Source organism: Amphibalanus amphitrite, unplaced genomic scaffold, assembly GCF_019059575.1.
Source record: "Amphibalanus amphitrite isolate SeventyFive unplaced genomic scaffold, NRLGWU_Aamphi_draft 000332F_arrow, whole genome shotgun sequence".
In the NCBI taxonomy this organism is placed as follows: Eukaryota; Metazoa; Arthropoda; class Thecostraca; order Balanomorpha; family Balanidae; genus Amphibalanus; species Amphibalanus amphitrite.
The window spans coordinates 390,663-413,131 of NW_024881827.1; the positions used below are offsets into that span (position 1 = coordinate 390,663).

The 22,469-nt window shown below is 48.4% G+C and overlaps 3 protein-coding genes across 3 annotated transcripts; 1 reads left to right on the top strand and 2 right to left on the bottom strand.

Annotated features, from left to right (window-relative positions):
* Positions 1-2,340: 2,340 nt before the first annotated feature.
* On the bottom strand, positions 2,341-4,908 carry LOC122388697. Its single transcript, XM_043379996.1, has 2 exons — positions 3,139-4,908; positions 2,341-2,472 (listed from the first exon to the last, which is right to left on the bottom strand). Exons 1-2 carry the CDS (start codon positions 4,906-4,908, stop codon positions 2,341-2,343), a joined length of 1,902 nt encoding a protein of 633 aa, XP_043235931.1.
* A 6,917-nt stretch (positions 4,909-11,825) lies between these two features.
* On the bottom strand, positions 11,826-12,941 carry LOC122388698. The gene has a single exon (XM_043379997.1). It carries the CDS (start codon positions 12,939-12,941, stop codon positions 11,826-11,828), a length of 1,116 nt encoding a protein of 371 aa, XP_043235932.1.
* A 236-nt stretch (positions 12,942-13,177) lies between these two features.
* LOC122388700 lies at positions 13,178-14,293 on the top strand. Its single transcript, XM_043379998.1, has one exon. It carries the CDS (start codon positions 13,178-13,180, stop codon positions 14,291-14,293), a length of 1,116 nt encoding a protein of 371 aa, XP_043235933.1.
* The last annotated feature ends 8,176 nt before the right edge of the window (positions 14,294-22,469 follow it).

Consider the following 22,469-nt stretch of genomic DNA (forward strand, 5'->3'; position numbering starts at 1 on the left):
TCCTGAACGGTCTCCCCACCGATCCGTACGCTGACAGGAGGGAGGTGCCGGGTGTTCTGTCTGGTACCTAGGAGAAGGAGTTCAGTTTTGGCAGCGTTGAGTTTCAGACCATGAGCATGGAACCATGAAGACAGGGATGCAAGGATGGTCTCCATGCGTTGGATGAGGGATGGGAGATTGGATTTGACGTCGGATATTAGGATTTGGGTATCGTCAGCGTACTGGATCACATGGGCGTCCGGCGCGTGCAGACTGAGGTCATTAGCGAAGATGGTGAACAGGAGAGGACCGAGGACGGATCCCTGGAACACTCCCATGGTGTTAGGAAGGGGCTTTGAAACCACTCTACGATCGGAAGGACTGGAGATAGAGACTGACTGAGAATGACCGGAAAGGTAAGCGGAAAACCAAGTGGGATCTATGTTGTACAGTTCTAGCTTGGAAAGGAGTAGATGATGTGGGATGACATCAAAACATTTGCTAAGGTCCAGGAGACATAGGAGTGAGATATGACCATGATCCATGTTGGAAAGGATACGGTTTGTGACAGATAGTAGAGCGGTTTCAGTGGAATGACGAGGACGGAAGCCGTGCTGGGATGAGGATAGGAGGTGATTGTGAGACATGTAGGCAAGCAGCTGGCTCTGCACCACACGCTCAACAATCTTGGCCATGACAGGTACAATGGAAATAGGACGGTAATTGGAGGTCATGGCAGGATCACCGGATTTGAAAATAGGGAACACCAGGGAGTGTTTCCAGGTTTGGGGGAAGTCACAGGAGGTAAGGCATGTGTTGATAATGTGGAGAAGGATGGGACTTATGGCGTCAAAACAGAGGAGTAGGATGCGGATGCAGATGCCATCAGACCCACACGCACCGGAGCGCCTCATGGAGAACATAACCTCCCGCAAGCCGGCAAGGGTCGTGCCCGCCACCCGAAACCCACACGCACCCACGCGGGGCAGACGGCACGGGACATCAGGCGGCGGACCGAGGCCAGCCAGGCTAGCGGCTACACGTGGTCCCACACTCACAAAATGCTCGTTCATCTCGTCCGGTGTAGCGGCGGGGAGGTTGCGCGCGCCGTCCCTCTTCCCTGTCAGAATGGGTCGGATACTGCGGTACAGGGAGCCGCTCCCTCGAGTACGCAGACTCTCCTCGATACCCGCACAGCAGTCACGACGGATGGCTGACCTGACCTGCCTATCCAGATCGCGGAAGGCCGGCGATTTGCCCTCGCGACGCAAAACTCCCCGCCGCAGTGCCATCAGGTCGAGGGTGGCACGGGTCACAGGTGGCGCGTTCGGGTTCCTGATAGTAATACATTTGATTGGAGCATGCTTGTCAATGATCGGAACTAAAACGGAAAGAAAATGAGACCACTTATCACACACGGGAACGGAATTAAAAACCCTAGACCAGTCAGCGAAGTTCAAGTCATGCAACAAACGCGTACGGTCGACATCCTTCAATTTGCGAGTGGGGACACGACAGGGCTTTGGACGACATCTCGTAAACTTTAAAAGTGATCGGACAAAACAATGAGGACTAAAAGCGCATCTAAAAACTCCTATTTTCTTAACACCGTCGCCCGCATTGGAAATCACAACGTCGAGCAAAGAACCTGATGAGAATGTGGGTTGTGAGACGAATTGAAACAGATGAAAAGCTTCAAGCATGTCAGCCAGGCGAGCTCGGCCGGCGTTAGTCATAGAGTCAAGCATATTGCAATTGAGGTCACCCATGATAAAAACAGGTCCCTCGTATTGCAATAAAACACGTTGGTACTGAGTTTCAAGTGCACCAATGTCCGCGCTGAGTGCCGCCGCGGTCCGGCGTGGAGGCCGGTACACGGCGGCCAGGGTAAACGGTGGACCGACAGGCGGCCTCACCCGAAGCCAGAGGCTCTCCAGCTGACAGGCGGCACACTCCGGCTCCGGCTGGGCGACAACGGAGCAGCTGTAGTTGTCGCGACACAGGATAGCCACCCCGCCAAAGCCAGAGCCGCCAGGCCGGTCCGCGCGGTGGAGCGTGAACCCAGGGAAGGTCACGAGCCGTGTCGGGGTGGAGCGCTTCAGCCACGTTTCGGTAATGACGAGGAAGTCGTAGTCCAATAGGCGGAGTTCATCGTGTTGCAGTGACACCACCTTCGGAAGCAGCGACTGGATGTTTATCAGTCCGACGAGAACATCCCGCCGACCGCCGGACCGCCACGACCTGCCGCCCCTGCAGCCCCGGCGCCGAGCGCAAGGGCCACGCCTACCCCGGCGCCGACAGCGGCCAGCCGCTGGTCGACCGCGTGCGGGGTCATGACCAGGGTCAAGGTCACGACAATCGTCAAGCCACGCAGAGGCAGGTGAGCACAGCGGCCGGCCAGCACATCGTCGGCATCGGCGAGAGGGCGCGGAGCAGACGTCGTAAGCCGTCGACAGCAGTGAGCGGCCAGTCGGTGGCGGCAATGATGCAGGTCTTGCAGCCGAAACCAAAAGGTGAGTGAGCACCAGGAACACCAGAGCTCGCGCTAGCTCGCGAAGCATAGTCACTGGTAGCTTTTAACGCACTCAATCACGCTCGAAGCAGCAACGGTGTAAACCACACAATTCTCACAATCCTCCAACCACACACGGCGGTGGACAAAGGTCGGGACGCGGGGCAAACGGGAGGGGAGCGGAGCTCCCGGCGCCGCAGCCGAACGCGGGCGCGGCGCGCAGAGAACTGCGCGCCGCGCCCGCGTTCCGTCGAAGCAGCCATTGAATCATCCGTCGAAGCAGCCATTGCGTCGTCACCGTTGTTGGCAGGACGATGACGAATGTTCCGCACGTGCCATGGGACTCCATCCACTTCAATCGTCTGAGCGGATACGACTTTGGTGACAGTGCCCTCCTTTGACACGGCGGTGCACCGATCGCCCCGTTTTCGGACCCACACCGCATCACCGGGCTGATACACACCAGGCTGGCCGGCCGTCTGAGGAGGAGCAGCTGTGTTTCCCTGTGACTGCACGCACAAGTCTCTGCCAGCCTGACGGTAGGCACCATGCATCGGGGCCGTGGTAATATCACGCCCGTCCTTGGGCGTGACATTATATCGGTGCACGGCTTCTGGTACGGTGCATCCCTGACGGGCGGCCATCACTTTGATGGTGCGGTGGTGGCGCTCGATGATGCCATTCCCACCAGGTTCATAGGCCGCGCGATACCTCAGCTCGACGTCCCACCGCACCGCGAACGCCTTCAGCTCGCGACCCTTGAATTCGGTCGCATTATCCATTAGAAGCTCGGCCGGTGCTCCTCGCTCCAAAAACAGAGCCTCGAGTTGTCTGACGATCTCGCTCCCGTCAGAGCGGCGGATCTCACGCCACATGGCGTATCGCGACGGCCCACAGTCAATCACGGTGAGATAGTGTTTTCCGCGGAAATGGGTTACGTCCATTGCCAGCCGCTCCCAGTTGCGCTCGACCGCCAAGGCACCATGCTTCCAGCGCGACGGGGCTGGGTCGATCGACGCACACACCTGGCACGATCTAACGATCTGACGAACGGCCGACTTCGTCACGCTCTTTCCCAGCTCTCGGCGCGCATACCACCACGTCCGCCGCACTCCCTGGTGTCCCACACTTTCATGCACCGCCATTATGTCCTCAGGTCGAGCTCTCCTGACGGCCGCCACCACACCTGTCGCCTGCTCGCTTCCGGTTCTGATCCACTCTTTTGGTACTCTCGTGAGTTCGTCTGCACGGTTGGCAGCCGACGGCACGAGCTCCACTGTCACGACGAGGTCGTACTCGCTGGAGAGCTGCTTGAAAACGGCCACCCGCCGCCGAACCAGCATTTCCGACTGTGCCTTCGTTCTCAGTCGGGCACGGCCTGTCAGAGCGTCGGTCAGCCAGCGCTGAACAGTGACAGAGTCTGTGCGGAGGATCACACGCTTGAATCCCCACGCCACCGCCATATTCATACCGTTCAGCGAGGCATCCAGCTCCGATAGGTTTATGTGCATGTCTGAGTTACTGTCAGATCGGAGCCACGCGGCGTCTTCGATAACCTCACCCGTGGTGGGGTCACTTAGCACTACGCCGCGGGCGATGGAGCTGGCATCAGTCCACACCGTCACCGAGTCTCCTGAGACGCACCACTGTCCTCGTGCCGGGTCGCACTCTGCCAGCCGCCGGGCCACATCACTGACTTGTTTGCGCAGGTCATCGTCGGTGATCGGTGAGTCCCAATCTTTGGTGACCTTGTTCGCCGCCCTTTTCAGCCAGGCGGCGGCCGGCCGCAGCCAACCGGCGACGGGCACGTGTGATGTTAGCTGGCCCGCCCAGGCGAAGATTGACCGCCTGGTCAGCACCCCGGGTGGCTCGGCTGGTGTCACGCCGTCCCGAGACCATCTCAGTGTGCCGTCACCGCCAGACTGCCGTCTCACTCGGATCCCCAGCATCCGGGCTCCGGCCTCATCCGCTACCCGTTCCGGTGGCTTACACGAGAGCCCGTATGCGGCAAAATGTTCGGCCACCCGCTCAGCAGAGATGAGCGTCTCGTTGACGAGCAGGTCGTCAGCGTACGGGAGCACTGCTTTTGCGATCTCTGGACTTTGATCCAAAACTTCCCGCACTACCGCTCGCATGATGCCGCTTGCAACGCTGAGACCAAATCCGACCCTTGTCAGACAATGTCGCTGGCCGTCCACGATTACCGTCTGAAACGGCCACAGCTCCTGGGCCACGTGCAGCTGCAGGAACGCCTTCTTCAGGTCGATGACGGCCACATCGTCGCCGTGTTGCCGCCACTTGCGGAGCTGGTCGCGGCACACATCAGCTTCAGCCGTATGAGCCACCAGGTGCTCATTCAGTTCACGGTAGTCGAGCACCGGCCTGACCTTGTCCTTGGCTTCCTGGGTGACCGCCATGAGCGGAATTAGGCCACGCACCGGCCCGTGTTCCTGCTCATTGTACGGTTGCAGCCACCCTTCCTCAATCCACAGCCGTAACTCTGCGTCGAACCGCTCCTGCGACTCTGCCGGCACGCGATATTGCGGCACAGTATTCTTGAGTTGTTTTGGCTCCTTTCCGTCGGCCCACTTCCACCAAACTGTCCACTTTCCGTCGCTGAACTTAGCCACAAAATCAGCCGTCTCGATTTGTCTGTCCACTGGACCACGCCCCTGAGACACCGCTGCCGACATACCGCTCGATTCTGCCTTTACACCGGCGCACCCCGAACGCTCCCCCGTCACCACTTTACCACCAAAACGCACCTCTCCACCACTAACAAACACACCACCCAGCGCCTCTAACCCGGTCATGCCCAACAGCACGTCAACACCCAACAACCTTTCCGCCACTACCACAGCACGGACCACCGCCCGCCGGCCTTGTGCCTCCAGCAGCACCTCTGCACTCCCGCAGCATCGCACGACACTCCTATTCACCGCGGTCAAGTTTGTCTCACATCGATCCCATTTATCGACACAACCCGCGAACACCACGGTCTCCTCGCAGCCCGTGTCCACCAGCGCGTGACACGGTCGCCCGTCGAACAGCATCTGGATTACCGGCGCTCTGCTGCCGGCTCGGTGGACGGCGGAAGAGGTGCTGGCGCTGATGCAGCTCCCCCGCCGCAGCCGTTTGGGCACATCCGGGCGATATGACCTGGGCGACCACATATCCAGCATCTGATCGGAGCCGGCCGGCGACTTGACCTTGAAATGTCACGTGATGGCCCACTCGCCGCCGCCGCCGCCGCCCCCGCCGCCGCCGCCGCCGCCGCCCCCGCCGCCGCCGCTGCCGCCGCCGGTGGCGCTGCCGTGACTGCTGTCCTGGACAGTACGGCCCTCGCTCGGTCCAGGACGTACTCGAGAGTGAACTCGTCTCCGAGCCCGTCCCGAACCGCAGCTTGCGCAGCCTCCGGCAGCCCATTGACGAAGGTGATGGCGATAGCTCTCTCCGGCAGACCTCCCATCAACTCAGCTAGCTGCTGCAGCGCCGCTAAGTACACATCCGCCGTCTCTCCGGGATGAAGGCGACGCCGTGCCATTTCCGCCTGCGCGGTGAACGGGTCCATGGCGAAGGCCCTCAGCAGCTTAGCCTTCACGCTGGGCAGCTGATGACGAGTCGCTGCGGGCATTCGGGACCACACCGCGAAAGCACCGCCGCGCAGGCGAGTCGGCAACACAGCCATCAAGGACACTGATCGCAGCTCGCACAGGAGAGCAGCCTGCTCCAGCCACTCCACTACGTTTCCAGTTCCGTCGAACTCCGGAATAGTCCTGGCGTCGAACGCCGGAGTCACCTCCATCACCGCTCTTCCCGCGGCGTCACTGGTCTCCTCCTCGACACTCGGCATCTTCTCACCACTTGTCAGAAAAATGCCGAAATAGCTTGTGGCATTCAAACTTTGCGTCTATCGTAGACTGTATTTCTTCACCCTTCTTACATCTCAACGCGCACACCGACCCGTCCTCTCTCTCTCCCGCCCTGCTCTCCACTGCCCGTTCGTCTCCCATTGTCCAGCCGGGCCGCCCGATATACGGGCCGGCGTGTCCCTGCTGCCGCGCACATGTGTGGCACATGGACCTCCATTTATGACCACTTATGACCCGACGCCGACCCTACGCGACAAGGCTAGAATACAAACTATGTGAACAAACAGAGACACACTCTAAACATTGATAGGTGACAACTGGCAACATTTGTACAGTGGGTTCGGCATGCACAATGATTGTAAATTGTTGACCAGACTGATTAGCCAAATCAACCTGATTTCTTCCAAATACTTTCTGCCTGAGTAGTAATACCTCTGAATCCTATAAAAGGTGCTGGGATGCTGATAGGAAAATTCTAGGCCTCACTGGAGCTTTCTGGTGCTCCGGGGGGTGATGGAACTTGCCCTGAGAAAATCCGACAGCACCTTATTTTGGTATTTGTATGCTTCCTACAAAGAGTAAGAAATAAGAAAAAGGACATTCACAGGGGCAGAAGCAAGACACTGTATCTTTTTTGTGCGTGCATCTAACTAAATCAAAACATTTAAAGCAGTCACTTTGAGAAAAGATAGAAAATGGTAGTGGAAAGTTCTGTCCAGAATTTCTATTGACTTGTAAAATCATTTTATTTAGCAGAAATGATGTGAGGAACATTTTTGGCAATGTAGCTAATAAGAGTTTCTCGTAATATCTGGTATGTAGCAGATTCAGCATTTTTCCCAGCCCTGCGAACTGCCCAACGAGATTCGGCCCAACAGCGACAGGCCACTCGGCCCAAGATTTGGCGCACGTTCGCACGGCTCGCCCGCCGGCCCAGGCCGCTTCGAACGCAAGTGTGGCGAGCCCGCCAGCCGACCGCGCTGCACTGACCGACAGGACGCCCCAGGGCGTCACGTGACCGCATCTACAGCTGTTGCCAGCCACCGTCAGTCGGCCCCGGCCGGGCAGCAACTAAGGTCAGCACGACGCGAAGAATACAAACACATAGGCGCTTTTGACGTTAGATCTTAACCCGACCACGAAACTTGTGCGGCTTGGACATCAAACGCGACAAGAAATCGGACAGTTTTTCTTGAGCACAGCGTTATGCCTACTTGAGATTTCAATAAGCACATCTTATGGCAAAAGTCAAACCACATTTAGGCGCACACCAGGTGACACCAGCTTCGAGCCAGGTCAATGAGCTTAGTCGTATCGAACAGGAGCCACAGCCGCTCGCGGACTGAACATGGCTCACGTTATCCACCGTAGAAGCAAAATGGCGCAAAATGGCGCGATGCCGTTTGGTGGACATGGTCAGAAGAGATCGGCGATTCGAACGATGTATAATACGACATGTGCTAGAGTGTGCTACTAAACATAAAGCTTCATATGTATGCCGCCATCTCCAGTTAATAATTGTCCTGTTATTGTGTCCACAATATTCGGCAAAAGTGGTCTATTTAAGTTTATATAATGAAAATTGTGGTTTCTAGCAGCGTGACCACTAAACTTTTTCGTATATCCCAAGACGGTCAGCAGTCAGCACAATATCCCAAGATCGGTCCTTTTTGCGCCTCGACATCCCAAGCTCTTAGAAATGAATTTATTGTCGCAATAAGACTCGCAAGAAGAATATAATTCTATTGGGGGAACGTTTTCAGAGTGGGCGGCCCGGCCTGACCGTACCTAAGTGACTTTTAGTTTTAAGCACTGGTAACTGGAGACGACTCGGTGGGTCGCAGTGGCCACTTATTCCCTCAATTTTTTTTATTTTTAACCTTCGCATGGTTTTTCGCGAATAACTCGCGCAAAAAGCGGCCGATCGCGACGAAGCTTTCAGTAAACTCGAGATGATCAATTTTACACCTACTCTGAAAATATCATGACCCTGACCCAAATGACCTTTCACCTGTGACCTGATTCTCGAGACCACGTTCGGCCAGAATCGCGAATTGGCGTATGTCAGCTCCTTTTGTTTTGATTCTGTCAAGGCCAAGGCCGTTAGGATGAATTTTGATTTAACCCTCGTCCGTAAACGGTGTTTTGCCACCTTCGCCCATGCAGGGGGGGGGTGCGACCCCCCCTGGCGTTTGAAAACGAAGCGTCGTAGAGCTTAGCGGAAAAGACCAACGGATTGCTCTCAACGAGATCTCGCGATTGGTGGTATATTTTTTGGTCCTAGGTCAACATTTGACCTACTTATGACCGGTCAAAGGTCAAATTTTCGGAAAAAATCTAACTTTTTTTCAGATTTCCGCGCCGATTGCGGCAAAACGGTAAGAGATATCGACTTGAAACCTTCACTATCGTGATCCTTGATCAATTCTCTATCGTTTGGTGTGTATTTCGATGTCATAACTCTAAAAATGATGCGTTGGGAGCATCGGAAGTCTGCAAGGTCATTTGTGCATTGGTTCACGTCAGGCGTGTGACGTCACTGACCTGACCCTGACCCAAAATTAACCATAAGAAACAACCGACGATGCCTGCAATGGATAGCAAATTCGAATTCAGGGCATCAAAATACCCTGAAAAGGCATGCAAGTGCAAGAAGTCATTACAGGTCAACCGAGGTCACTGACCTTACCTTGACCTTTAGTGACCTTCAAAATGTCAACGGACATTGTGCCAATGTCAAATCAGCCAGTTGTGATTCTAAAACAATCCATCAGTGCGTCAGGTCAGTCGGCATTTATACGAATGTGAAGCAATCTCCAATTTAGCGTAAATCTGGCCGGAGGTTGTTCCCTTTATGACGTCATAACTCCGTGACCTGACATGACCTTGACAAAAAAATTACCAAAAGTTGCGCAAAGGATGCCCCAAAGGGTACTGAAAATTTGAGCAGGCTATCTGAAACGGTTCGGCGTGTAGCTGAGAAAAACCTCGGGGGGGGGGTTGCACCACCCCCCCCCCCCTACATGGGCGAGGGTTAAGAATTATAACCTATATCATATCAGCTATATGCTGATATATTATAGCTGATATGTGGAAGTGCTATTAGTATTTCAAACGCCATTAGTATTTCAAGTAACTTCTATGATTTCTGATTATTAGTATGTAGTTAACTTTGGTATTTTTGGAAGGATTTGCATTTTTTGAAATATTTTCGTTGAAAAAGCCGGAAACGCTCGGTGAGCTCTAGATCGCAAGCTTTGGTGTCAGTTCCCAAGATCCCAAGACGGAGGCTGAAATCCCAAGATCTTGGGATAAATCCCAAGGAGTGGTCCACGGACGTATAAATAAACGTCCGTGGAGTGGTCACGCTGGTTTCTAGGGGTGAGACTAAATGCTTACTTCGAAATCTAAGCTGCGTTGCGGCATTGGCGGTTATGTGCGGCGTGTATGCCGCATGATTAGTAAGCGGCGACCGTCATAGGATATTTAGATTGAAATAACTATCTTATCTACATCATTGTTTTGAACCAAATTAATACTTTCAACTTGACCCTCGCCCGTATTGGTGTTTTTCCAGCCGCGAACGACGTCTGTCAAGACAGCCTCAGATTCAGATTCACTTTCAGAATCACATTCGGACCCCCTTAGATTTTCATAAAAACTGGTCCATGTGTACAGTTTTGGACGCTGAATCCAATGGTGAAGTCTGTTTTTCGCCACATATTATACTTTGGCCCCTAGAGGCATACAAAGTTTTTTGGGGGCGAAGGGGGACCCCCTTAGATTTTCATAAAAACTGGTCCATGTGTACAGTTTTGGACGCTGATTCCAACGGTGAAGTCTGTTTTTCGCCACATATTATACTTTGGCCCCTAGAGGCATTCAAAGTTTTTTTTGGGGAAGGGGGACCCCCTTAGATTTTCATAAAAACTGGTCCATGTGTACAGTTTTGGACGCTGATTCCAATGGTGAAGTCTGTTTTTCGCCACATATTATACTTTGGCCCCTAGAGGCATTCAAAGTTTTTTGGGGGCGAAGGGGGACCCCCTTAGATTTTCATAAAAACTGGTCCATGGGTACAGTTTTAGACGCTGATTCCAATGGTGAAGCCTGTTTTTCGCCACATATTATACTTTGGCCCCTAGAGGCATTCAAAGTTTTTTTTTGGTCGAAGGGGGACCCCCTTAGATTTTCATAAAAACTGGTCCACGTGTACAGTTTTGGACGCTGATTCCAACGGTGAAGTCTGTTTTGTCGCCACATATTATACTTTGGCTCCTAGAGGCATTCAAAGTTTTTTTGGAGAAGGGGGACCCCCTTAGATTTTCATAAAAACTGGTCCATGTGTACAGTTCTGGACGCTGATTCCCATGGTGAAGTCTGTTTTTCGCCACATATTATACTTTGGCCCCTAGAGGCATTCAGATTCACTTTCAGAATCACATTCGGACCCCCTTAGATTTTCATAAAAACTGGTCCATGGGTACAGTTTTGGACGCTGATTCCAATGAAGAAGTCTGTTTTTCGCCACATATTATACTTTGGCCCCTAGAGGCATTCAAAGTTTTTTGGGGGAAGGGGGACCACCTTAGATTTTCATAAAAACTGGTCCATGTGTACAGTTTTGGACGCTGATTCCAATGGTGAAGTCTGTTTTTCGCCACATATTATACTTTGGCCCCTAGAGGCATTCAAAGTTTTTTGGGGCGAAGGGGGACCCCCTTAGATTTTCATAAAAACTGGTCCATGGGTACAGCTTTGGACGCTGATTCCAATGGTGAAGTCTGTTTTTCGCCACATATTATACTTTGGCCCCTAGAGGCATTCAAAGTTTTTTGGGTCGAAGGGGGACCCCCTTAGATTTTCATAAAAACTGGTCCATGTGTACAGTTTTGGACGCTGATTCCAACGGTCTGTTTTTCGCCACATATTATACTTTGGCCCCTAGAGGCATTCAAAGTTTTTTGGGGGAAGGGGGACCCCCTTAGATTTTCATAAAAACTGATCCATGTGTACAGTTTTGGACGCTGATTCCCATGGTGAAGTCTGTTTTTCGCCACATATTATACTCTGGCCCCTAGAGGCATTCAGATTCACTTTCAGAATCACATTCGGACCCCCTTAGATTTTGAGAAGTATGCGCATCTGGCTGACCTTATCCTCACTTCTGTATGGAAATATGAAATTGCCAAAATAAATTACTGTATTAAAAATCGAGATATTTCGAGCACAGCTCTTCGTCGGTCGATTGTAATTATTTACACACATAACAGGCACACAATGTCGAATTCGTCTCAAGTTCTTCAGTAATGTCGCAGTAAGAAATTTAAATATACAGATCCCGTGCAAATTGATCACCCTAGTTCCTACCTTAAAAATATATCTAAACATAATTCCCCAGTTAAACTAGCAGTACATATATAGGTATCTTTCAAGAACCAATTCACACACATTTATATACATTATTTTGGAAGAAGCTGCCATGATGTAGTGTTATCGTTAATTTTGGGCCTGGCGTCTCGGATGAAGATGGATTCAGCGATTCTTCTATCCGCTTCGTCTTTGCATACACGCAGGATTTTGGCCGTCACCGAGATGTCGCGTCGATCCATCTCAGGGTGCTTATGCAGCGCATGCTCTCCTAGGGGAGTGTCCTCTTCTCTGTTAATGCCGTTCCTCCGATGCTCGTTGTAGCGGAGTCTAACTGGCCTGCTCGTTTCTCCGATGTAGGTGTCGCCGCAGTGACTGCAGGTAAGTTCATATACCACGTTTTTGGTCGTGCACTTGGACTGTAGCCCCGCCTGGCATGAATGACAGCACCTTCGTCCCGAGGGGCAGGGGGCTGGGTTCAGTCGTGTCTTGACCAGTCGTTTCTTCAGGGTGTTGTTGGTGGTCCATGCTATCTCCACTGGTAATCCAGAGTTGATTGCAACCTTCTTCACCTGAGCAGCCACCTTGTCATTAACGAAGGGCAGTCGGATATATGTGCCTTGCTTCTTCTTGTTCTGTTGTCGCTGATCTGGCCGTTCCCGTCGTTCTCTTCCTCTGTCTCTGCTTCTCTCTTCATGTTTCTTCATTTCCCTCCAACTGTACTCCTTGATCATCTTCATCGGATATCCATTACTGACAAACAGATGACGTATCTTCTCGAGCCCTCTTTTTCTTGCCGCTGTGTCTGAGCCAAGACGGATCGCCCTAGTGATCTGTGATGTGAGCACAGCCTTCTTTGTAGACCTGGCATGTGCCGAGTCATACGGCAGAATGATCGGTGCCGCCATGGGCTTGAAATACAGCTCCGTGCTGTACGAGCCGTCCTGTCGCACGCTTATCAGTGTGTCCAGGTATGGCAGCGTCCCGTCCTGGTCTGATCGCTCAATCGTGAATTGAATGGCCGGATGTCTCGAGTTGAGGAAGGCCAGATATTCAGTTAGCGCCTCGCTGCCGTGCGTCCAGAGACACCATATGTCATCGATGTACCTAACATACATGTCTGGCTGAGGTCTGTCCACCTGCAGTGCCTCTGCTTCCAGCTTCCCCATGAACACTATGGCCAGAGATGGCGCAATCCTGGATCCCATGGCTATCCCATCAGATTGTTTGTAGAAGTTTTCATTGAATCGAAAGAAGTTGTTTTGTAGGCAGTGGGTGAGCAGGACTTCAACATCTTCTGGAACCAGCCCAAACAGATTTCCAGCCCAAACAGAACCAGCCCAAACAGGTTCCAGAAGATGTTGAAGTCCTGCTCACCCACTGCCTACAAAACAACTTCTTTCGATTCAATGAAAACTTCTACAAACAATCTGATGGGATAGCCATGGGATCCAGGATTGCGCCATCTCTGGCCATAGTGTTCATGGGGAAGCTGGAAGCAGAGGCACTGCAGGTGGACAGACCTCAGCCAGACATGTATGTTAGGTACATCGATGACATATGGTGTCTCTGGACGCACGGCAGCGAGGCGCTAACTGAATATCTGGCCTTCCTCAACTCGAGACATCCGGCCATTCAATTCACGATTGAGCGATCAGACCAGGACGGGACGCTGCCATACCTGGACACACTGATAAGCGTGCGACAGGACGGCTCGTACAGCACGGAGCTGTATTTCAAGCCCATGGCGGCACCGATCATTCTGCCGTATGACTCGGCACATGCCAGGTCTACAAAGAAGGCTGTGCTCACATCACAGATCACTAGGGCGATCCGTCTTGGCTCAGACACAGCGGCAAGAAAAAGAGGGCTCGAGAAGATACGTCATCTGTTTGTCAGTAATGGATATCCGATGAAGATGATCAAGGAGTACAGTTGGAGGGAAATGAAGAAACATGAAGAGAGAAGCAGAGACAGAGGAAGAGAACGACGGGAACGGCCAGATCAGCGACAACAGAACAAGAAGAAGCAAGGCACATATATCCGACTGCCCTTCGTTAATGACAAGGTGGCTGCTCAGGTGAAGAAGGTTGCAATCAACTCTGGATTACCAGTGGAGATAGCATGGACCACCAACAACACCCTGAAGAAACGACTGGTCAAGACACGACTGAACCCAGCCCCCTGCCCCTCGGGACGAAGGTGCTGTCATTCATGCCAGGCGGGGCTACAGTCCAAGTGCACGACCAAAAACGTGGTATATGAACTTACCTGCAGTCACTGCGGCGACACCTACATCGGAGAAACGAGCAGGCCAGTTAGACTCCGCTACAACGAGCATCGGAGGAACGGCATTAACAGAGAAGAGGACACTCCCCTAGGAGAGCATGCGCTGCATAAGCACCCTGAGATGGATCGACGCGACATCTCGGTGACGGCCAAAATCCTGCGTGTATGCAAAGACGAAGCGGATAGAAGAATCGCTGAATCCATCTTCATCCGAGACGCCAGGCCCAAAATTAACGATAACACTACATCATGGCAGCTTCTTCCAAAATAATGTATATAAATGTGTGTGAATTGGTTCTTGAAAGATACCTATATATGTACTGCTAGTTTAACTGGGGAATTATGTTTAGATATATTTTTAAGGTAGGAACTAGGGTGATCAATTTGCACGGGATCTGTATATTTAAATTTCTTACTGCGACATTACTGAAGAACTTGAGACGAATTCGACATTGTGTGCCTGTTATGTGTGTAAATAATTACAATCGACCGACGAAGAGCTGTGCTCGAAATATCTCGATTTTTAATACAGTAATTTATTTTGGCAATTTCATATTTCCATACAGAAGTGAGGATAAGGTCAGCCAGATGCGCATACTTCTCATGATGATATTCCTCAGAACGCTTAACCACTTACGACCCCTTAGATTTTCATAAAAACTGGTCCATGGGTACAGTTTTGGACGCTGATTCCAATGGTGAAGTTTGTTTTTCGCCACATATTATACTTTGGCCCCTAGAGGCATTCATTGTTTTTTTGGGGCGAAGGGGGACCCCCTTAGATTTTCATAAAAACTGGTCCATGTGTACAGTTTTGGACGCTGATTCCAACGGTGAAGTCTGTTTTTCGCCACATATTATACTTTGGCCCCTAGAGGCATTCAAAGTTTTTTGGGGGAAGGGGGACCCCCTTAGATTTTCATGAAAACTGGTCCATGTGTACAGTTTTGGACGCTGATTCCAATGGTGAAGTCTGTTTTTTTTCGTCACATATTATACTTTGGCCCCTAGCAGGGTTGTATACCAATCAAGTCGATTGAATTGATTGATTTGTTTCAACGCGTATTTTGAGTTGATTGGATTGAGTCGATTGACTTTTCGAGATGACTGGTTGACTGACTCGTTTGACTTAAGCGACTGGTTGACTGATTTGATTCCCGAAAATCAGAGTGACTCGTATGATTGAGTCGATTGAATGGAAAGTTCAAATAAGTTTTAGTTGACGAAAAATAATGACACCAATTGATGACATCAAAGATCACAAAACTACACTGAAAACTGCTTGTCATCACAACTGCAATATGGGGTAGATGGCCAAATAAAGAACAGGGCCTAAACATGAACAGCCAACTTTGACTTTCAACTGCAATAACTGCTCCAATCCCGGTGATAGAACCTGGCGATGCACCTACCTACCTTTCTGCACTCAGCAGGAAACGTTTTTTTTTTTTTTTAATCCAGATGATAAAGTGGAAGGCCCTATATATTAAAAAAGTGTGATTAATTAATAATTCACATCTCCACATCTCCTCAGAAACAACCCACTGAAATCTATAAATATCTGAAACCCCTACAAAAATAACTGAAACAAAAGCGCCGTTTTCGTCTCGCTAATTACGTTTACGTACCTAATTAATAGCTAATTTGCTGCATTGTTTAATTTGCAGCAGAACGTTTGTTGATGCATTTCTCCTGAGAGCCTAAGCATAATATATTTAATATATTCATTTTCCTTAAAATATTTTACCGAATATTATTGAAGTGGTTTTATTTCAAATGAAATAATAATTAAAACGAAATTGGAGTTGTACAACCGATTTATTTTATGATGATCTACCATACTACATGATAATCAATGACGTCATCTTACCAAAAATCAAAAGACGTAGAATAAGGATTTATAAAAGCTTATAGCATACTTATTGGCAAAACATCCTGTGGTTCCAGAGTCCCTGTGGTCCTTGCCCTCTCCATTTCCTTTTAAATATATTTTTAATCCTCATCCCTATCCCCCAGTCCTAACAGTCTCAAATTTTATTGCAATAAAATGTTTTGAATTCTTCACATAGGTACCTAACATTGACATGCCACGTCCAGAGTCGTGGACCGCTAAATACTTCAAATCTCTTCCTTCCCAATCTGACAACATCCCACGTCTCAAATGCACATTGTGTGGAAAGATTTTTCAGGCTGCCCGTCAGTCTCTGTCTAACCGAAACCGTCACATGCAGGTAAGATATTTATTTCTATTTCCCTATGGTTAATATGTTATTGATGCATATTATCCATTAAAATAGACATGGTGTAGGGTAAATGGCCAAATCACGAACACTGCCAAAATCCAAGCGGCCAACTTTCAACTGCAATATCTGATACTTAGTGTAAATGGACGAATCAGTAGGTACCTAAATGGCCAAATGCAGCGGGTTGAGGGGGGAAGAGGGGTGCGAATAGGTACCTGCCTAGCATAATTGAATTCATTTAAATCAAAATGTATTTTTCAGTGGGTAGGTACCTAGTCAACACACACACACACACAAAGGTGGTGATTTGGATTATAGGGGCGAGTCAACTACTGGGTTATTTTGCACCCATTAAATGAAACTTCTGCTCCAATTCTACCCATTGAACCTCAATATCATGATCCACCTGTCCATCACTAGGTATCCTTCCTTATTACATAGAAACTTTGAATGGCATGGCAATTTATAATTTTAAATGACAATATTTTTATGTTTCTTCTGTAGGTAGGTGGGTAGGTAGGTAGGTAGCTACACCAGACTGCCATGGACACTTTTCCAAGTTGGTGGGGCAAAAAACCTAATGTATGTCTTGGTTTGAGTCGTTTGATTGAGTTGATTGATTCCTTTCATTGTCGCGTTTGAGTCGATTGAATCAATTCCCGAAAACTGCTCTGACTTGATTGATTTGATTGGTTTCCCAAATTTGTCGTGATTGAATTGATTGCTATTGATTGAGTCGTATACAACCCTGGCCCCTAGAGGCATTCAAAGTTTTTTTGGGGCGAAGGGGGACCCCCTTAGATTTTCATAAAAACTGGTCCATGGGTACAGTTTTGGACGCTGATTCCAATGGTGAAGTCTGTTTTTCGCCACATTTTATACTTTGGCCCCTAGAGGCATTTAAAGTTTTTTTTTGGGTCGAAGGGGGACCCCCTTAGATTTTCATAAAAACTGGTCCATGTGTACGGTTTTGGGCGCTGATTCCAATGAAGAAGTTTGTTCTTCGTCAAATATTATACTTTGGCCCCTAGAGGCATTCAAAGTTTTTGGGGGAAGGGGGACCCTCTTAGATTTTCATAAAAACTGGTCCATGCGTACAGTTTTGGACGCTGATTCCCATGGTGAAGTCTGTTTTTCGCCACATATTATACTTTGGCCCCTAGAGGCATTCAGATGCACTTTCAGAATCACATTCGGACCCCCTTAGATTTTCATAAAAACTGGTTCATGGGTACAGTTTTGGACGCTGATTCCAATGGTGAAGTCTGTTTTTCGCCACATATTATACTTTGGCCCCTAGAGGCATTCAATTTTTTTGGGGGGCGAAGGGGGACCCCCTTAGATTTTCATAAAAACTGGTCCATGTGTACTGTTTTGGACGCTGATTCGAATGGTGAAGTCTGTTTTTCGCCACATATTATACTTTGGCCCCTAGAGGCATTCAAAGTTTTTTGGGGAAGGGGGACCCCCTTAGATTTTCATAAAAACTGGTCCATGTGTACAGTTTTGGACGCTGATTCCAATGGTGAAGTCTGGTTTTCGCCACATATTATACTTTGGCCCCTGGAGGCATTCAAAGTGTTTTTTGGGGGAAGGGGGACCCCCTTAGATTTTCATAAAAACTGGTCCATGTGTTGAGTTTTGGACGCTAATTCCAATGGTGAAGTCTGTTCTTCGCCACATATTATCCTTCGCCCTGGTGGGGGGGGGGCCATTTTGGCCCCCCCCTGTGGTTTTTCAGCGATAACTCAGAAACCACTTGAGTTAGCGCCCTGAAACTTTGTATAGCTGTTTATTCAACATTTTTACATCATGTCCTTTTTTGGGGGGTTCGGGTCAGGTCAGGTCAGGTCACAAGGTCACCAAAACTGACACCACCTCTAAAAAAGTTCAAAGCTCTCTCAAAGGCACAGCTTTTATCCGATCGATGTAAAATTTACAGTACTTGAAGATGTCACCCAGCTCTACAAAATGGCTATCTCGGATTTTTTATAAATGTGACCTAAGGTCACGTCAGGTCATCGCTGCTCCCCATTATAAGTCAATGGGAGAATCGAAAAGTAGTTGTTTTTCAGCTAAATCGGGCGTGATTGTTCCTATATTTCGTTATTGAAGTGTCTTGGGTCAGCAAATCACAGCCCATGTGAAACCATTTGCTTGTGACCTCGCTGAGGTCACGCTAGGTCATCTCCCTGGTCACCAGAGGTCACCAGCGGTTTTTCTGCACTTACTTGTTATTGAATAGAGATAGAGACTCCATTCGACGTTTATCGTGTTTGTCTCGTCAATGCGGATCGAATGATATGCAGCATGACCTATTTCGGTAAGGTCATGACCTTGACCTGAGGTCAAATTTTCAAAATGACCTTTCGAGGTCAAACTATATATCATTCGACGCGTCTCGACGAGCCAAGCACGATGGTGCATGAATCGTTTCTCTATTTTCTCGTGAATGCATGCTATAGTTAAAAACATTTTCAACGAAATTTGCCAAGTTGACCTTGCATGACCTCTGTAGGCCAAACCGTTGAGCTGAGGTCAAATCTGACGAACCTTGGCGAAAGAGCTTGAAAAGAGCTATCGATTGCTTTTTTCCGCGGCTCTCTAGCTCTTCTAGTTTCCGAGCTACAGCGGAATATGTCCGGCAACACCGAAAACACTGAAATTTGACCTATGATGACCTCTAGCGACCTCAATATTGACCTTAGCGAAAAAAATGACCGAAATACTTTCGAACGTACTTGTTATGGGCTTTCGTTTGCTTTTTTCCGCGTCTTCCTAGCCCTCTTCGTTTTCGAGTTAGACGGGGGGGGGTCATTTTGGCCCCCCCCCACCAGGGCGAAGGTGGCTCAGACCCACACCAGGGCGCGGGTTATACTTTGGTCCCTAGAGGCATCCAAAGTTTTTTTAGGGAAAGGGGGACCCCCTTAGATTTTTATAAAAACTAGTCTATGTGTACAGTTTTGGACGCTGATTCCAATGAAGAAGTCTGTTTTTCGCCACATATTATACTTTGGCCCCTAGAGGCATGCAAAGTGTTTTTAGGGGAAGGGGGACCCCCTTAGATTTTCATAAAAACTGGTCCATGTGTACAGTTTTGGACGCTGATTCCAATGGTGAAGTCTGTTCTTCGCCACATATTATATTACATGGACTATGGACTATTATATTACATATTACATGGACTAGTTTTTATAAAAATCTAAGGGGATCCCCCTTCCCCTAAAAAAAAACTTTGGATGCCTCTAGGGACCAAAGTATAATATGTGGCGAAGACTTCACCATTGGAATCGGCGTCCAAAACTGTACACATGGACCAGTTTTTATGAAAATCTAAGGGGGTCCCCCTTACCCCAAAAAACTTTAAATGCCTCTAGGGGCCAAAGTATAATATGTGACGAAGAACAAACTTCTTCATTGGAATCAGCGCCCAAAACTGTACACATGTACTAGTTTTTATAAAAATCTAAGGCGGTCCCCCTTCCCCTAAAAAAAACTTTGGATGCCTCTAGGGACCAAAGTATAATATGTGGCGAAGAACAGACTTCACCATTGGAATCAGCGTCCAAAACTGTACACATGGACCAGTTTTTATGAAAATTTAAGGGGGTCCCTTTCCCCAAAAAAACTTTGAACGCCTCTTGGGGCCAAAGTATAATATGTAGCGAAAAACAGACTTCACCATTGGAATCAGCGTCCAAAACTGTACACATGGACCAGTTTTTATGAAAATCTAAGGGGGTCCGAATGTGATTCTGAAAGTGAATCTGAATGCCTCTAGGGGCCAAAGTATAATATGTGGCGAAAAACAGACTTCACCATGGCAATCAGCGTCCAAAACTGTACACATGGACCAGTTTTTATGAAAATTTAAGGGGGTCCCCTTCCCCAAAAAAATTTGAATGCCTCTAGGGGCCAAAGTATAATATGTGGCGAAAAACAGACTTCACCGTTGGCATCAGCGTCCAAAACTGTACACATGGACCAGTTTTTATGAAAATCTAAGGCGGTCCCCCTTCGCCCCAAAAATCTTTGAATGCCTCTAGGGGCCAAAGTATAATATGTGGCGAAAAACAGACTTCACCATTGGAATCAGCGTCCAAAACTGTATCCATGAACCAGTTTTTATGAAAATCTAAGGGGGTCCCTCTTCGCCCCCAAAAAAAAACTTTGAATGCCTCTAGGGGCCAAAGTATAATATGTGGCGAAAAACAGACTTCACCATGGGAATCAGCGTCCAAAACTGTACACATGGACCAGTTTTTATGAAAATCTAAGGGGGTCCCCCTTCCCCCAAAAAACTTTGAATGCCTCTAGGGGCCAAAGTATAATATGTGCCGAAAAACAGACTTCACCGTTGGAATCAGCGTCCAAAACTGTACACATTGATTAGTTTTTTTTGAAAATCGAAGGGGGTCCCCCTTCGACCCAAAAAACTTTGAATGCCTCTAGGGGCCAAAGTATAATATGTGGCGAAAAAACAGACTTCACCATTGGAATCAGCGTCCAAAACTGTACCCATGGACCAGTTTTTATGAAAATCTAAGGGGGTCCCCCTTCGCCCCAAAAAACTTTGAATGCCTCTAGGGGCCAAAGTATAATATGTGGCGAAAAACAGACTTCACCATTGGAATCAGCGTCCAAAACTGTACACATGGACCAGTTTTTATGAAAATCTAAGGGGGTCCCCTTCCCCAAAAAAACTTTGAATGCCTCTAGGGGCCAAAGTATAATATGTGGCGAAAAACAGACTTCACCGTTGGAATCAGCGTCCAAAACTGTACACATTAGTGATGTCATTTTCCAAAAAATGTCTGACCGATACCGACCGATACCAAAATTTGGGAAAAATTTCCGACCGAATACCGACCGATAACATCCCAAGCCAAAATTTGACCGAAATTTGACCGAACTTCTATTTGTTATTACTCTAACCCAAAATTAAAATATTTGGTAAATTCTGATGGAAAATAATGGGAAATGGCATTTCAGTCCAAGTTCAGTCAATTCCTAGCCACTGCAAAATACATATTGTGGTAGAAGTTACATTGCTGAGGGTAGCAAGCAGCAACACATGGACCTCAGCATTTCACAGATTTAGTTGATTAGAATTGTCAAGAATCTACTGTGGTCTATGTAAGGAAGAATGCCCATTCATGTTGCAAAAGCACGATCAATTAGTATAGTCAAATGGTTGGTTATAGGTATGTTCATGACAACATTCCCTAGGAGAAAAGGCGGAATCAAAACACCACAAAACACATCAAAACTGCTTGGAAACTTGCCTTGAGTCTTGAGATGTGGTCTGAGATACTCTACAAATAATTTGACACTGGAAAGCCAGCTGAAAAGGCAGGTATTAGGTAGCTCTGAGCTTGAATTTTGTCCCAAAAATGAAATGAAAATTCATTACACAGGCACTATGTCTTATCTCTTGTTTGTCTTATCTTTACAAGAAAACATACCTACATAATAATACCTACCTACCTACCTTACCTTACCTACCTTATAATACCTACAAAGTGGCGCCAAAGTGGCGCAAAAAGTAATAGGAGAACCAAGGATTGACTTTTAAGATCCTCATTTCCGTAACGAAAGGATGTATGTTGATGACGTAATATTTATTTATATGCCCTTTTGGTCGAATTATTGAAGGGAAATTAATTTTCTTGTAGTGAATTACACTCACAATGTTGATTTCATTAGAATTCAATATCGTGTTGGATCATTTACATCAATAAAATAATTCACGAGGCAGCATGTAACAATCCAAAACTTGTTTTTTGCAGCAACTTTATCAGCTGGTTTAAAGTCTCTGTTATGGCGCATCTGTTTCGAAATCCTTCCTTGTGTTTGGAATGTGGAAGATTCCAGAAATCTTTGCGTTAGGCGTCGGGTTTTTTATTATTTAGGACTTTTTCTCCCGACCATTACACCCCACAACAAGGCCCCGCCGGGGGGCTGGAGCCTAGAAGGTCTTATACCTTCTGTCAGTGCGATGAAAGCTTCCCGGCTCCATTACACTGACACCAGCTCACAAGTGTTCATGTCTATTATGTATTGTTAATAAAAGTCATTCCCACTGTTGTGTTTGCGACTCCAGACATCTCGGCTCTTTGGCTATACACGTAAGTACCTCCCTTAGCTTTGATTCCACATTAAGATAGGATCCCACGTTGTTTTTGCTACCGGGTTCACATAAAC

What these genes read in the sequence shown, in the direction of transcription:
- LOC122388698 (XM_043379997.1), bottom strand. Translation starts at nt 12,941, where the DNA reads ATGGGATCCAGGATTGCGCCATCTCTGGCCATAGTGTTCATGGGGAAG.
- LOC122388697 (XM_043379996.1), bottom strand. Translation starts at nt 4,908, where the DNA reads ATGGCGGTCACCCAGGAAGCCAAGGACAAGGTCAGGCCGGTGCTCGAC. An exon ending in GCCACCACCGCACCATCAAA is followed by an intron (nt 2,473 to 3,138) that starts GTGATGGCCGCC and finishes TTCGGCTGCAAG; the next exon opens with ACCTGCATCATTGCCGCCAC.
- LOC122388700 (XM_043379998.1), top strand. Translation starts at nt 13,178, where the DNA reads ATGGGATCCAGGATTGCGCCATCTCTGGCCATAGTGTTCATGGGGAAG.